The sequence below is a fragment of the Pelmatolapia mariae genome, linkage group LG1, assembly GCF_036321145.2.
Source record: "Pelmatolapia mariae isolate MD_Pm_ZW linkage group LG1, Pm_UMD_F_2, whole genome shotgun sequence".
NCBI classification, from domain to species: domain Eukaryota; kingdom Metazoa; phylum Chordata; class Actinopteri; order Cichliformes; family Cichlidae; genus Pelmatolapia; species Pelmatolapia mariae.
The window spans coordinates 33,652,813-33,666,302 of record NC_086227.1 but is presented as its reverse complement, the minus strand read 5'-3'; the positions used below and the strand labels follow the sequence as shown (position 1 = coordinate 33,666,302).

The 13,490-nt window shown below is 38.5% G+C and overlaps 1 protein-coding gene across 1 annotated transcript; it reads left to right on the top strand.

Annotated features, from left to right (window-relative positions):
* The first annotated feature begins 9,801 nt into the window (after positions 1 to 9,801).
* LOC134631287 (cytochrome P450 1A1) lies at positions 9,802 to 13,430 on the top strand. The gene is made up of 7 exons (XM_063479479.1): positions 9,802 to 9,897; positions 10,286 to 11,148; positions 11,240 to 11,366; positions 11,465 to 11,554; positions 11,769 to 11,892; positions 12,064 to 12,150; positions 12,397 to 13,430. The coding sequence occupies exons 2-7, from the start codon at positions 10,309 to 10,311 to the stop codon at positions 12,689 to 12,691; spliced, it is 1,563 nt and encodes a 520-aa protein (XP_063335549.1). The 5' UTR covers positions 9,802 to 9,897; positions 10,286 to 10,308; the 3' UTR covers positions 12,692 to 13,430.
* Positions 13,431 to 13,490: the final 60 nt, after the last annotated feature.

Sequence of the window (13,490 nt, the reverse complement as noted above, 5' to 3'; positions counted from 1 at the left end):
GTGAATGACTGAAAAAAATGATGATGTGGAACATTTTGTATTATAAGGATCTTAGTATAGTTTATTATTAATTTTTCTTCCAGATTTTGTTTTAACTTGTGCAGGGCTGCACTGCTTCTGAAAAGAACATTATGCACTGCAAAGCATATCTAGCTGGCTACAAATGCATAATCGCTCCATAATTGCACAAATGCAAACTTTTCTTTCCCCTTTTTTGCACAACTTTGCGTGCTGTCTAAAAAAACGGCCGATGATTGTTATGATAGAGAAGGGTGAAGGATACCTCCCTCAGCTCTTTCTGTACACAACCTCCCGACCCTTGGCTCTGTCCGAGCAAACACAGTCTGCACGCAATGCACAATGATTAACCCGCAGATCGTCTATTGAGGGAGGACTCACTCAGGAAGAAAAATAGTTAGTTTCTTGGCCCCAACATTTAGGCCTGAACGTCTGCTAGTTTATTTTTTCTTACTATTTTCCTCGTGTCAAATCCAACGTGCTAAGAAGTACTAGTGGAAGTTATCTGGGCGTTTTCTGACTTTATTAATAACAATAATAAAAAAGTATTTTGAAGTATAATTTTTAAAAACTTTTTATTTAAATTTAACCAAAATGAACTATCATTCTTTTCATCAAGTCTTTATACTTTTGTTAAAAATAAAAGACCCAGTTCGGTGCGTATGGTTATCCACAACAGTTTCCGTGAATATATTTGTCATCGACGTGAATACAATAGGTGAAATTGCAATACAAGCCATTACTCGGGTCAGTTCTTTAAAATGAAGCAGAGTGAAACCTCGTAAAATCGCGATCTTTGGTTTAACCTGTAGACGATAGGCTCGTTGACAGGCCGTTGGTTTGTACTGCAGAGAGAATGAAGGTTATGGTGGGGGCATTGTGTATGTGTGCTTGCGTTCGCGTTTGTGTGTGAACGGGGCAGAAGAGGTTAAATTGTGTCATGCGTGACTTGCTTTGCGTGCCAAGCTTAACCATATCTTATTTCTCCATAGACAAAAAAAAAAAATAGAAACAAAGATCAGCTAACAATTGCAAAAGAAACACATACACTGTTTATCCTATACAAAAAAACAAAAATAAACAAACAGAAAACGGGGAGGACCTTCAGCAGTGGTGCCAGATGTACAAAAATGTTATTGATATTTGTTTAGTGGTAAAGGAATAGTACACGGGCCAGTAATTAGAGCCTGAAAACAGGCTTGCAGTCTAATTGGCTATCATAGTTTGCAGTGGGTTTGACACCACGTAAAGTCCCTTTACATTTTGCATAGACAATGTTAATGGTATTGACTGAAGGAGCCTTGAATATTTTCTTGCACGAAGCTGAAGATTTTTTTTAACCAAGGCGCCAGCATCAGGTCAGGGCTAGACACTTACACAGTGTCATGACCCCAAAGCGCTCATTTGCTCTTTTTCAGCTACAGCGATCAGTCAGTCAGCAGATATTCCATAACCAACAAAACTAACACTATACAAAGATCACGACATTCAGCAACTCTTTTTTTGTCAATAGAAATGAATGTTTCAGGATATAAAACGTCTTTATATATGTATGCATATTGATACCGCCAAGAAGGAGGTTATGCTATTGATTTTGCTTGTTTGTTTTCAGGATTACTCAAAATGTTATGTATGGATTTGCATGAATATATTATTAGTTGGGGGTCAGGTCTTCTTAGAACCGATTTGGAGTCAATCTGGACTTGATCTGGATTCAGGAATTTCTGCAAAGATTATTTACCATTGTAAGAAAAGGCAGAATTTTATATTTCCCATCATATCTAATTACATATCAAATTGAAATAGGGAAAAAATGGAAGATATTATCTAGATTACCTCAGCAGAATACAATTAACTGATTCACATCCAAATATGTTTCTGGATCCAGGGACTAATTTCATGGAAGTATGCAGTGATCATTTGCTGTCATTTGTGTCATGTGTGTGGTGGTGGTGCAAAAGAGTCTACCAGACTACTTTCTATCTTTACCTGATTCAATTCAGATCATTCAGGGCCAGGTGGGGGCAAGTTTATATATACATATTTGTGCGTGTGTGTGTATTTATTTGTTTAGTTTTAGGTTTCTCTTTTTTTATGTTGTGTTTTTGTTTACTTTTTGCAGCGCGGGTCATGACTCTACCCAGACACGCGATCTCAAGCGTTTTTTTTTTTTGCTTTATGATCGCTCTCTCTCTTTGCCTGTTCCTTCAGTTATGACACCTTCGTGCTCCGCTCAGGAAGAGGTGACAGAAAGATGAATGACCGAGATATTTCCGCACGCAACTATTGTTCCTGCCACAACTCGCCAGTATACTGTCTTGCATAAGGACAGAGGAGAGTTATGGGGATAGGAGGGAGGGGACATCATCAACCATTAGCTCAGTTACTAATGCAGTATTTACGCCTGGTGAGGAAGGGAAGGTGATCCAGCAGCCCCCCCCACACACACACACCACCTCTACACACACCCTTACTCACATAAAATCTTTGCCTCCTCGGCATGCAAACACAGACGCACACAATTCATGTGAAAAGGGTTTTTTTTCCCCTTAGGGACAATGCAAAGTGTTTATGGTTGCGTGTGAAAGACAGCACATTTCAATGACCTCCCTGACATGTTATCTTTTGGTACTGCCTTCTTTTTTTGACCTAAAAGATTAAACTGACTTTGTGTCCTCTAAAATGGTGTAATCACTTGCTCTAGTCATTGGCCTTTAGATAAACTGCAGTTTTATCACTTCTGAATTGTCCTAAGATCACTTTAAAGAAAGAGAACACTTAGTACTATAGATTTTTATAAGTGAGATATATGTTTTCACTTCTTAGAGCTTTGAATGTTAAACTTTAACATTAGTTTAACACTGATTATAAATACAATGAACAGAGTGTAAATTGGATACATTTATTGTAAGATCAACCTGAAAATCTGGTGAATTTGGTGTATTTCACAAAAAAGCTCGAAATTACAAGACAACTGCACTGTGTGCTCTACAGTGTGTAATTCAAATCAACCAAAAACAACAACGTTTCACCAACACCACCACCATCTCCTAGCTGTTCTGTTTATTCAGTTCACATTTGTGCTGGTAGCAAAAGTCATATTGTTGTGTCATTCAGGCGAATTGTTTTATATTGCAAGAACATGACATAAAACCTCATCCCAATATTTTCACATTTAATGCTAAAAAACTACACTTTTCACTTTTAAATTTGTGCAGACAAAAAATTCACATCTAAGTATTAGGTTAATGAAATTACTGTTTGATGAAGTGCAGCAGGCGCACGACCCTGCAGATATCCCAGTTTTTCATTATGTTTAGGGTTTCCCCTTACAGCATTGAATATGTTTTGTTTTTCTTTGTTTTTTGTTTCTGCTGAACACATTAGTGCCAGCCTTCCAAAATGTTGGCTAGTTTGTTTTTGTATAGCATACAGGGGTGATGGTGAAAATGGGAAGGAGGCCAAATATTGCAAAATTACTGCAGTGACAAATCCATATGCATTTTCCCAATGTGTCGTGTCCATGTTTAGTGACTGTTCCTAAAACCTGAGTAATACTGGTATATATAATATATTTATCACCTCTAAGCAAAACCTCATTCCTTGGCTGTAATCGCTGCTTTTTTGTCAAAGTTGTTACACTAACAGTTCCTCTGACTGGAGCAACTTATTCAAAAACTTATCCAAACTGGGCATTTGTTCAGGACCTCATGTGAGCACATTTTAATGAACTAAGAAGCCTTAAGTATCATTTTAACATGCAGAGTTATGATTTGTGGGCATGTTGTTACCTCAAACCAGGATTCTAAACATAATCAAGTATTTTGTAGTGCTTAAACTTAAAGTTAAAACAAAGTGAAACAAAAGCATTAGGCTTCAAAATAAGTCCACCACCACTTTTCCTGCTATTTTTGCATTTACATAAATCTTACCATCCTTTAAAACAGAACACTGGTGTGTTCTTCAAGGCATCAGCACCAAAGGACATATTACGTATGTTTAGTTGCTTGACTTGGGTTTTGATAAAACAGCAATTTCACTGGGTGACAGCAGGGTCACTCTTTAACTGACCTGTATCAAAATCAGAACATTCTCACATTCAGAATAGTGGTGGAATATTAATCTTCACTTTTCACTTGACAGGTGTATGTAATTTCATTTTAAAATTGTTTCTTTCCAGTCTCCAAATTACAAGTGTCATGATACACACGTCCCTAAAATACAGTGGAAAAAAATCAAATGGGATCTTTAACTAAAACAAAGACCCTAAAAGGGATCAATAAAACACTGTGTAATAAATAAGCTACTTACATAATCAAATATGATGCATTGCTCAATAGATAGTCATAAACATTTAATATGCACAGGGGAGCTGTAGACTTTTAAAATCTAATGTGACAAAAATAGCTTTTACACCTTGCGTGCAGCAAAGAATGGTACATTGTATGTTCATTAAACACACAGGTAAGCATGCTTTGTGTTTTATTATGTTGTTAAGAGAAGTTGAGCGGGAATTCTTCTCTACATTATTAAGCTGTCATATTAGCTGAAGACCTTTGATCATATCAAATGCAACAGATGATATGATAAAGCATAAATGCAGTTTTGTGAGGCATGAGCTAATGCATAAATATGGCTCATGCTAGCCTGTGGAGTGTTTAATGCAAACTTACGGGTTTAGCTTCATATTAATACCTATGCGGCAAATTTGTATTAGGTCATAGGCAACATTCCTGTGTGGTGTCATGACCTGCAGCCCAAAATAATCCTATTAAGCTTTGCTCGATGGGGCACACGCAAGGTCAGGAGCCTGTTTGCTGATGTCCTACTGGTCAAGCTTTGGTCTCATTTATAGCAAACGTGCTGTACATTTGTGTTACTTTGAGGTTTACCTTTTGAATTCACAATTAAAGGAGAAGCTGAATAAGCATTAGAAGGGCACACAGTGATTTCACACATGAAACTCAGGTTACTAATCATGAGATGTACTGCTGTGAAAATGAAAATGATTGCATCCTCTGATGTGGCTCAGAAAGAATCTTTCCAAAGATGAAAAAAAGAAATGGTGATGAAAGACATGGGAAATGTAAAGCCCCGGGGCTCGACTTGCAATTGTCGAATACACTAAGATTTAGAATATTATTGTATGTGTTGCTCAATTTGGGGCAAAATTTTCAAAATCACCTATTGAGCCACAATTTAATGTAAGAGCAACACTAAACAGGTGCCATAACTAATCAATAGACCCATGAAAAAGAGACCTGTTGTTGACAAGAGTTACAAGGGAAACTCCACAGACAAAGGTGATAAGAATTAAACATGATTCTTCCTTTAAGACCATTGAAGGGAAATTCCTATTTTCTGTTTTATTTCCCTGGAGGTACTGTACAGCTGTCAGTACAGCTATCCTAGACCAGGTATACCTCCACCGTTTTATGCAGCAAAAATTGGGTTGACTGATTATCAGATGGTTTAAGCAAGTATTGTATGAGATTTTAGTCGTTCGTGTGGATTATTATCATCTAATAAATATCATTCATCATTATTATTTTATAGAGTTAAAAAAAAATTATAGCATTATAAGAACCAGAGTGGTGTGTTTTTTTTCTCAGCTGATTCTAAATCACGAAACTACCACACAGAAAAAAAAACAGCCTCCTCACAACACTGGTATGCTAAGAACCGCGCTCACACACTTAGGCAGTACACACCTGCTCTCAAGGTGTGTGCGTGACAACCTTTGCGTGAGTAGAAACTTACCAACCTTCACAGTCATTACACCAGCTTTTATGTCCAAGAATTCTTTAAGAGGTATATGGCTGAGGGCAAAACATTTTTTCTTGTTTTTTCTACTCCCAGTCTTACTTCTCTGAAATGGACACACTTGCAAACTAACACCAAACACCTTCAGGCCAATGTCCAGCCTATCACTGTGATCTCTTTGGTCATTTGTACACACAGCTTAGGATCTATACAGTAGCACAGCTGATTGCTTCCTGTAGTAGCAAATAATCTCTTTAATCCTGTTAAGAATGTGCACCTCACCACAGAAACTCTCCTGTGACACATGAATGCTCCCACATCTTTCCTCACCTGCTCCCCAAGTTTGTGGCATTTACAGTTGTTGAATACTGCTCACCTGTTGTGATGTAACACACACTCCTGCAGTCACTGTAAACACAGTATTCTCTGTAAACGCTCCCATGTCAGGCGGTCCGCACACAATCTCAGTCGCATTCATCTCAAATCGGGTTCAGTTTTATCCCTGGGGCTTATTGACACCCATCACACAACTTACAAATGCAACAATTGAAATGTGATCCGTTTGATTCGGAAACACTTCAAGTGGTGTATATAATGCCAAAGGGATAGTCCAATGCTGTTCCAGATTTTGGATTTACTTAGGTTCACTGGACTGCATTAAAGTTAATTTTTATATTTTTATTCTTTTCATATTGTTGAATTCTGACACTGCTGAAAGATGTGTTTCTGTTTCTTCCTTACCCACTCACTCAGCTTGGCAAAATCTTGCAACTGTAAGGTTTTAATGCAAGGTAAACATAATCTTTTCCCTCCATAACTGCATTATAAACCTGCTTTATAATTTATTTATGGTGTTACGATAATGATATAAAATATATTGTTACAACCAGTATGTAGGGCTAGTAAAAAATTTGACATATTTTAAAACATTGTGAATAAAAATAGAGCTACTTCATTGTAATAAGAAAATTAACTTTAGCAGATCATTGTGCAGTTACGTTTCTTTACATATTAAAGAAAATATTTGAAGATTACCACACACGATCACAGATCTAAAAGCCCTTTTTACTGCAGTGACCTCTTTTTGTTAAAATTAATTAATAGTTTTGCCTAGAAACTCCATCCACCGTGTTCTTATCCTTGCAAAACCTCTGGGACCTGCTGCGTGACAGAAAGGGTGACTGGTTCACCTTGTTCCTAAGTTTCAGTTTTCGTAACTTTCTTTGCCTGGTTTAGGTGGATTCTCGCCTGTGTGGCAGTTCGGAATGGCCCCACGGTGTTACATGACTGCAGTGAATGAAGCCTGAGTGGCAGATTGCATGACTCCAAAGCCCCAAGATCCTCGCATTTACAGAAGCTATAGCGCGCAAATATGTGCACCTTCGTGCCCAAGAAGGGTGGAGAAAAAAAGTGTCTGCGCTCTTTGTTCTGCAAGTTTAAAACCCTTGTGTCTTTTCCAGAGGCTGTTGCCTTCGCGTGACTTGACCAAGCAGATTTAGGATTGTCCAGAAGACCGAGACCCTCCCCTTTGGACGGCAGCTCCGCTTCTCACGCAACCTGCAGCACCAGAGGCGCAGCGCCGTGGCGCACTGCAGAGTCTCTGGAGAATCAGCACTCCAGTCCCGGAGGAGCATGACAAAACTCAGCTTCGCCGATTTTGCGCCGCAGATGAACAAAGAAAAGTTTTGCCTTTATTTATTTATTTATTTATGTGCTAGTTTAAAGTTATTCGTGAGCTTTTTCATCTTAATAAGAAAAAGAAAAAGAAAAAAAGAGAACAGGCAAATAAATCAATCAATAAATACATTGTGGTTATGTGCTACACCCTATTAAAGCGAACCGGATACTTTCAACAACCGAAGAATAGATTTTATTTTTAAAAATTAATTTTCCACCCACAGTCACTTGATGAAGTTAATTAATGTCTTTAGGCTTAAAAATGTCTATATCACGGGCAAAACACATTAAAATACATTTGTCCATAATACCTTTCTCTTTTTTCTGCTATTTAGCTTGTATGGTGGTCAGAGCACTCCTGGGTGGTGTTTTAAATTAAGGCTGAGTAGAAATTGCGAGGATGTAACGCAGAGATTTTTCATGTCACTCTGCATAATAATGAATAAAATGAAGTGAAATGAAATGTGTATTTCATAGAAAATTAGGCCCAATACCAGGCTTGGTTAAAGTTTAACGCCCGGATTATAACTGACACTTCTGATCAGGACTTTTCCAGAGCAACGCTATTTAAAGGCTGCGTTGGTGAACGCCGTGCTTTGATTGGTCATTTTTAATGTTTTACCAGTGCTGCTTAAAAAATGATGCTATCATGGACATTTTTGATCTACTGTTTTAAGATCTATTTTCTGAGAAATGGCGATTGTCTGAGTTTTTGTTCCCTCACAATAATAATTATGATAACCGCCAACACGGCCCAACCCTTTAGTTCATCATCTTTGCATTGCTGTGGCTGTAATAAGAATTCGGAACCCACGATGGACTGAAAACAATATTTCAATATCATTTTCAGAGTCTTTCCAAAGCTCCGGGTAAATACAAATCACACAGACTTTCAGAGAAAATGAACTTTTTGAAGAACTTATTGCTGCATTAAAATCAACATTTGCCTCCAATCACGTCGTAGTTGAACAAATATTCAGAATATTACGTTTCGTATAATTAACTAATTAGCACTAATACACCGGCCTAAAAAATAAAATGCATTTGTATATCTATCTGTTGAATAAACGTTAAATTGCTTTGTAATGACATTGTGATTGTGCGTTAAAAACACAACTAGTAAGTTGATTGTAAAAGCAAACGTATACAATTATTAAAGGTCATGTTGAAAAAGGTCATCTATAGTCTGATCATACGTCCCTGAGAACTTTATAGTAACACATTTTGACATCTTTGATCACACAAACTGAAGATCAATGTAAAGGAAACTGCACTTTACATTCCAAACTGGAATACTGGAATACTGAAAGAATAAAAGTGGTGACAATAAGATAGAATACTGAACGTATCTATCCCAGCGCTCCAGCATTGCAACCTAACTGCTCTCCCTCCCTCCCTCCTTCCCTCTCTCCCTCCCCTCCAGCATCCCCTTCAAAGGAGAGGTGAGGGTTTGATCACTGTGCTCTCACGCAACTGGTCAATCTTTAACTCCAGCGGAGAACTAACAGGTACAAGCACGCAATGGCATCTGACTGTTTTATCAGGACTTAAAGCCGTCTGGGAGGTTACAACTGGGGGGTTGTCACAAACTTCCGTTCTAACTCCAAATGTTTTAAACATGACGAGGTCCTTCTGCAGTTCAATAACTTATCATTTTTAGGGGATAAAATTTTCATGCAAAACTGGGTTGCAATGATGTAGGCGATTTTCGACTCACTGCGCTGATCATTCTTGGCCAGTAAAACCAATTTCACATCACGCTAGTAACAAGCTGCCCTAAATTATCAATACAAGTTACACTAACGTCACAGCGGGTTATAAGTTGGTCGAAGGAATTGCTGACACATCACTGAGCGCTTGGGCGAGAATCACGGAGATGCAACAACCTGCAATCATTGCCAATGAGAATAAGAACAGTATTTTTACCGCTCAAACTGTGACACTCGAAAAACAAGCTAAATCAGTCCGAAGAAAGTTGGCACAAGGCACAATGTAACCACAGATTAAAAACCGTTCTACAGTTGTGGAAGTTATAGAATAATTATTATGCCCTATGTGGCCCTAAACAAAAAATATAAAACTCATATAAATGATAAAGACATGATGACTCCTCTTTGCATTTCTTAGGTATTTTTTTTCCCAGAACACACACACACACACACACGCACGCACACACGCACGTACACACGCACGCAGGCACGCACCATTTTTTCTGTACTAAGTTCATTCATGACAAAAAAGGGAGGGAGAGGGGGCAGGGTACGTCACAAACAGTAACCAATCAAGCTGTCGAGCACAGTATAAAGCAGGAGTCCATTCCAGATTTTAGGGACATCAAGAGTGTGAACTCACAACAGCTCTTCCAAACACTTTACATGCACTTTGGAAAAACTACTCCAGGAATCACAGTGCCGTTTCTCCTGCATTAGTTCAACAAAGGTAAGCTTAAAATATGCATATACAAAATGGCAAGAATGCAGCAGACTGATTTATAGACTGACTGACTTATTAGCTGGAAGAAAAGAGAAGTGCAAAATGGAGATTATTTCTGCTAGAATAACTTTGATGCATTACTTAGTATTTTCACCTGAATCATAGAATGTAATAATTAACTTATACCTATACACATAGGCCACTACTTTGCATAGACTACCTGTAATAAGTGCTGGTGTGCTGTTAAAAATGAAAAGCCAAATAGATACATGCAAATACATGTCACAGTTCTCAGTTACTTCAAACTTTATAGTGAATGATTTCTACATGTTGCGTAACACTTCTCTCTCTCATTGTCTACACTGCTCTAATGCACCTTCTATTTAATTTACAGGTTGAAGCCAGAAAAACGTCATCATGGCACCAATGATACTGCCATTCATTGGAGCACTGTCAGTATCACATGTTTTGGTGGCTGTGACAACAGCGTGTCTGGTCTACCTGATTATTAAGAATGCACAAAACAAGATTCCCGAGGGGCTTCAGCAACTCCCTGGCCCAAAGCCTTTCCCTATCATTGGGAATTTGTTAGAGCTGGGAAATAGACCCTACCTGAGTCTCACTTCTATGAGCAAACACTACGGTGACGTCTTCCAGATCCAGATTGGCATGCGTCCTGTGGTCGTTTTAAGTGGTAATGAAACAGTTCGACAGGCTCTCATCAAACAAGGGGACGAGTTTGCAGGGAGACCTGACCTGTACAGCTTTCGCTACATCAATGATGGCAAGAGTCTGTCTTTCAGTACAGACCAAGCTGGCATTTGGCGTGCCCGCAGAAAGCTGGCCTACAGTGCCCTGCGCTCTTTTTCCAACTTAGAGGGAACAACCCCAGAGTACTCATGTGCCCTGGAGGAACATATCAGCAAAGAGGCTGAGTATCTGATCAAAGAGCTCAACACTGTCATGAAGACCAAAGGCAGCTTTGACCCCTTCCGCTATGTTGTCGTCTCTGTCGCCAATGTCATCTGTGGCATGTGCTTTGGCCGGCGCTATGACCACCACGACGATGAGCTGGTTAGCTTAGTGAACCTCAGTGATGATTTTGTCAAGGTTGTGGGCAGTGGCAACCCAGCGGACTTCATCCCCCTTCTTCAGTACCTGCCCAGCACAAAAATGAAAAAATTTGTGAGCCTCAATGCTCGCTTCAGCAAGTTCGTTCAAAAGCTTGTCACCGAGCACTATGCCACCTTTGACAAGGTACGCCTCACACTATAGAATATTATTTAGCTCATTGTACTTTGCAGAAATTACAGACATTAATTTAGATGGTCCTTAAATCCACTTTTAGGACAACATCCGTGACATCACAGACTCCCTCATAGATCACTGCGAGGACAGAAAGCTGGACGAGAATGCAAATGTCCAGATGTCAGATGAGAAGATTGTTGGAATCGTCAATGATCTCTTTGGAGCTGGTAGGAGAATTATTTTCTTTTTGTTAAGGGATATAATCATATAGGAACATAACTTCAGAGAAAAAAGTATTCTGACAGAACTTTTGTGTCTCTCCTAGGTTTTGACACCATCTCCACTGCTCTGTCATGGTCACTGATGTACTTTGTGGCTTACCCTGAGATCCAGAACAGGCTTTTTGAAGAAATTAGTACGTATAGTTTTTTTTGAACGTATTGTATTTCTCTTGCATGATAGATTTTTGATAAAAGAACAACTAAATGATAAGAAAGTGCATCACATCTTGTTGCTCTCAAAGCAGAATGGTTAACTGTAATTCGGTAATCACTGACAGAGTCAGAAGGTACAATGTCCATTCTCATCTTCTCATGCGCTAATATTTTATGATCTCTTTTCATTTTCAGAGGAAAAAGTAGGTCTCGATCGTATGCCTGTTTTTTCTGATCGGAACAACTTGCCCCTTCTTGAAGCCTACATCCTGGAACTCTTTCGCCATTCTTCATACCTGCCCTTCACAATCCCGCACTGGTGAGATTCATTCATTTTGTAGTAAGAAAGTACAAGGATATAGGTGTTAAATGACCTGCTAAGTATCACAGAAGACCAAAAAGATGGACACAAAACAAGGCTTTTACAGTCATAAAAATAAATGTGAAAACCTGTCATTATGCAATGAATTAACACTTTGTTGTTTTTTAGCACCACAAAAGACACATCACTGAATGGCTACTTCATCCCCAAAGACACCTGTGTCTTCATTAATCAGTGGCAGATCAACCATGACCCGTAGGTTTCCTTTGCTACATTTTTACTTTGCCAAAACAAATGATGTAAACTGACTCATATTCAAAGCTACCCTATACTACAGAAATACAGTAACATGTCTTTCACCAGGCCATTTTATGATAGTTGTAAAGAAAGACAATAGTAGCCTTTATTTCCTTCCCCAAATGCATCCCTGCCTAGAGACTTGTAAGCTTTCAAGCCTGTTAGTGCAATATTTTTTATTCCTTTATTTTCTGAACCTTTCAGGGAGCTGTGGGAAGATCCATTTTCCTTCAAGCCAGAACGTTTCCTGAATGCTGATGGCACAGAGGTCAACAAGGTAGAGGGAGAGAAGGTGATGACTTTTGGCTTGGGAAAGCGACGCTGCATTGGCGAGGTCATTGCACGAAATGAAGTCTTCCTCTTCTTGGCTATCCTCATTCAAAAACTAAACTTTCAAGCTTTACCTGGAGACCAGCTAGACCTGACCCCAGAGTATGGTCTAACAATGAAGCACAAACGCTACCATCTGAGAGCCACAATGCGAGTTAAGAATGAGTAGTGAGGTTCCTTATAATGTACAATTTGTAACTTAGTAGGTGATATAAGCTGAAGCTGTAAGGATCAAAGTTAGAATGTAAGACACTGGATGTCAAATTTGGCTTATGGAGCTAATGGCATTAAAGCAAATAAGCAGAGTTTGCTTATTGCAGATTATAAGTGATGTCTAGGTCTGTGTCTCTTGTTCTGTTTTTGGCTAGCTAAGAGATACTTCTGCAAATGGCTGCTGCTTCTCAGTGAAGTTTAAGGAGTTAGTTTGTTTCTCCTGCTGTGTTGTTAGCAGCAATATAAACTGCTCCCATTCAGAAATGAAAACAAAACAACTGAACTTTGGGACAAACAATATGTCTTACTGGGTGGATAGTTTAGTATGCTGCAACCAAACCTTTTCTACGGGACTCTGAAGTGAACCTTATGATAACATTTACACATGTAAGCTAATTATTTGCATTCCATTATGCTGTGGATGTAAGACACACTGAAGCTATATCTGTATCCCAAAATGTGATTTTGAGTGTACACCAAGACTTTTGTATTTCATAATGTTGTTTTTGTTTGTTTGTTTGTTTTTAAGATCATAACATTTATATTTGCTGTGCAATGATATGACTTATCAAGACAGCACTGCGATCAATTGATTTTGGAATATATGTAACACACTTTTATATTTCAGTTGGTAATGTACAAAATGTAAGGGCACGAACCCTTGATACACAAATAAAAATGTATTTTAATTATCATCCTGTTGTTCTCGTTCATCTTGACTTAGGAAAAAAAAGACCGCCAATAAATAAATAAAG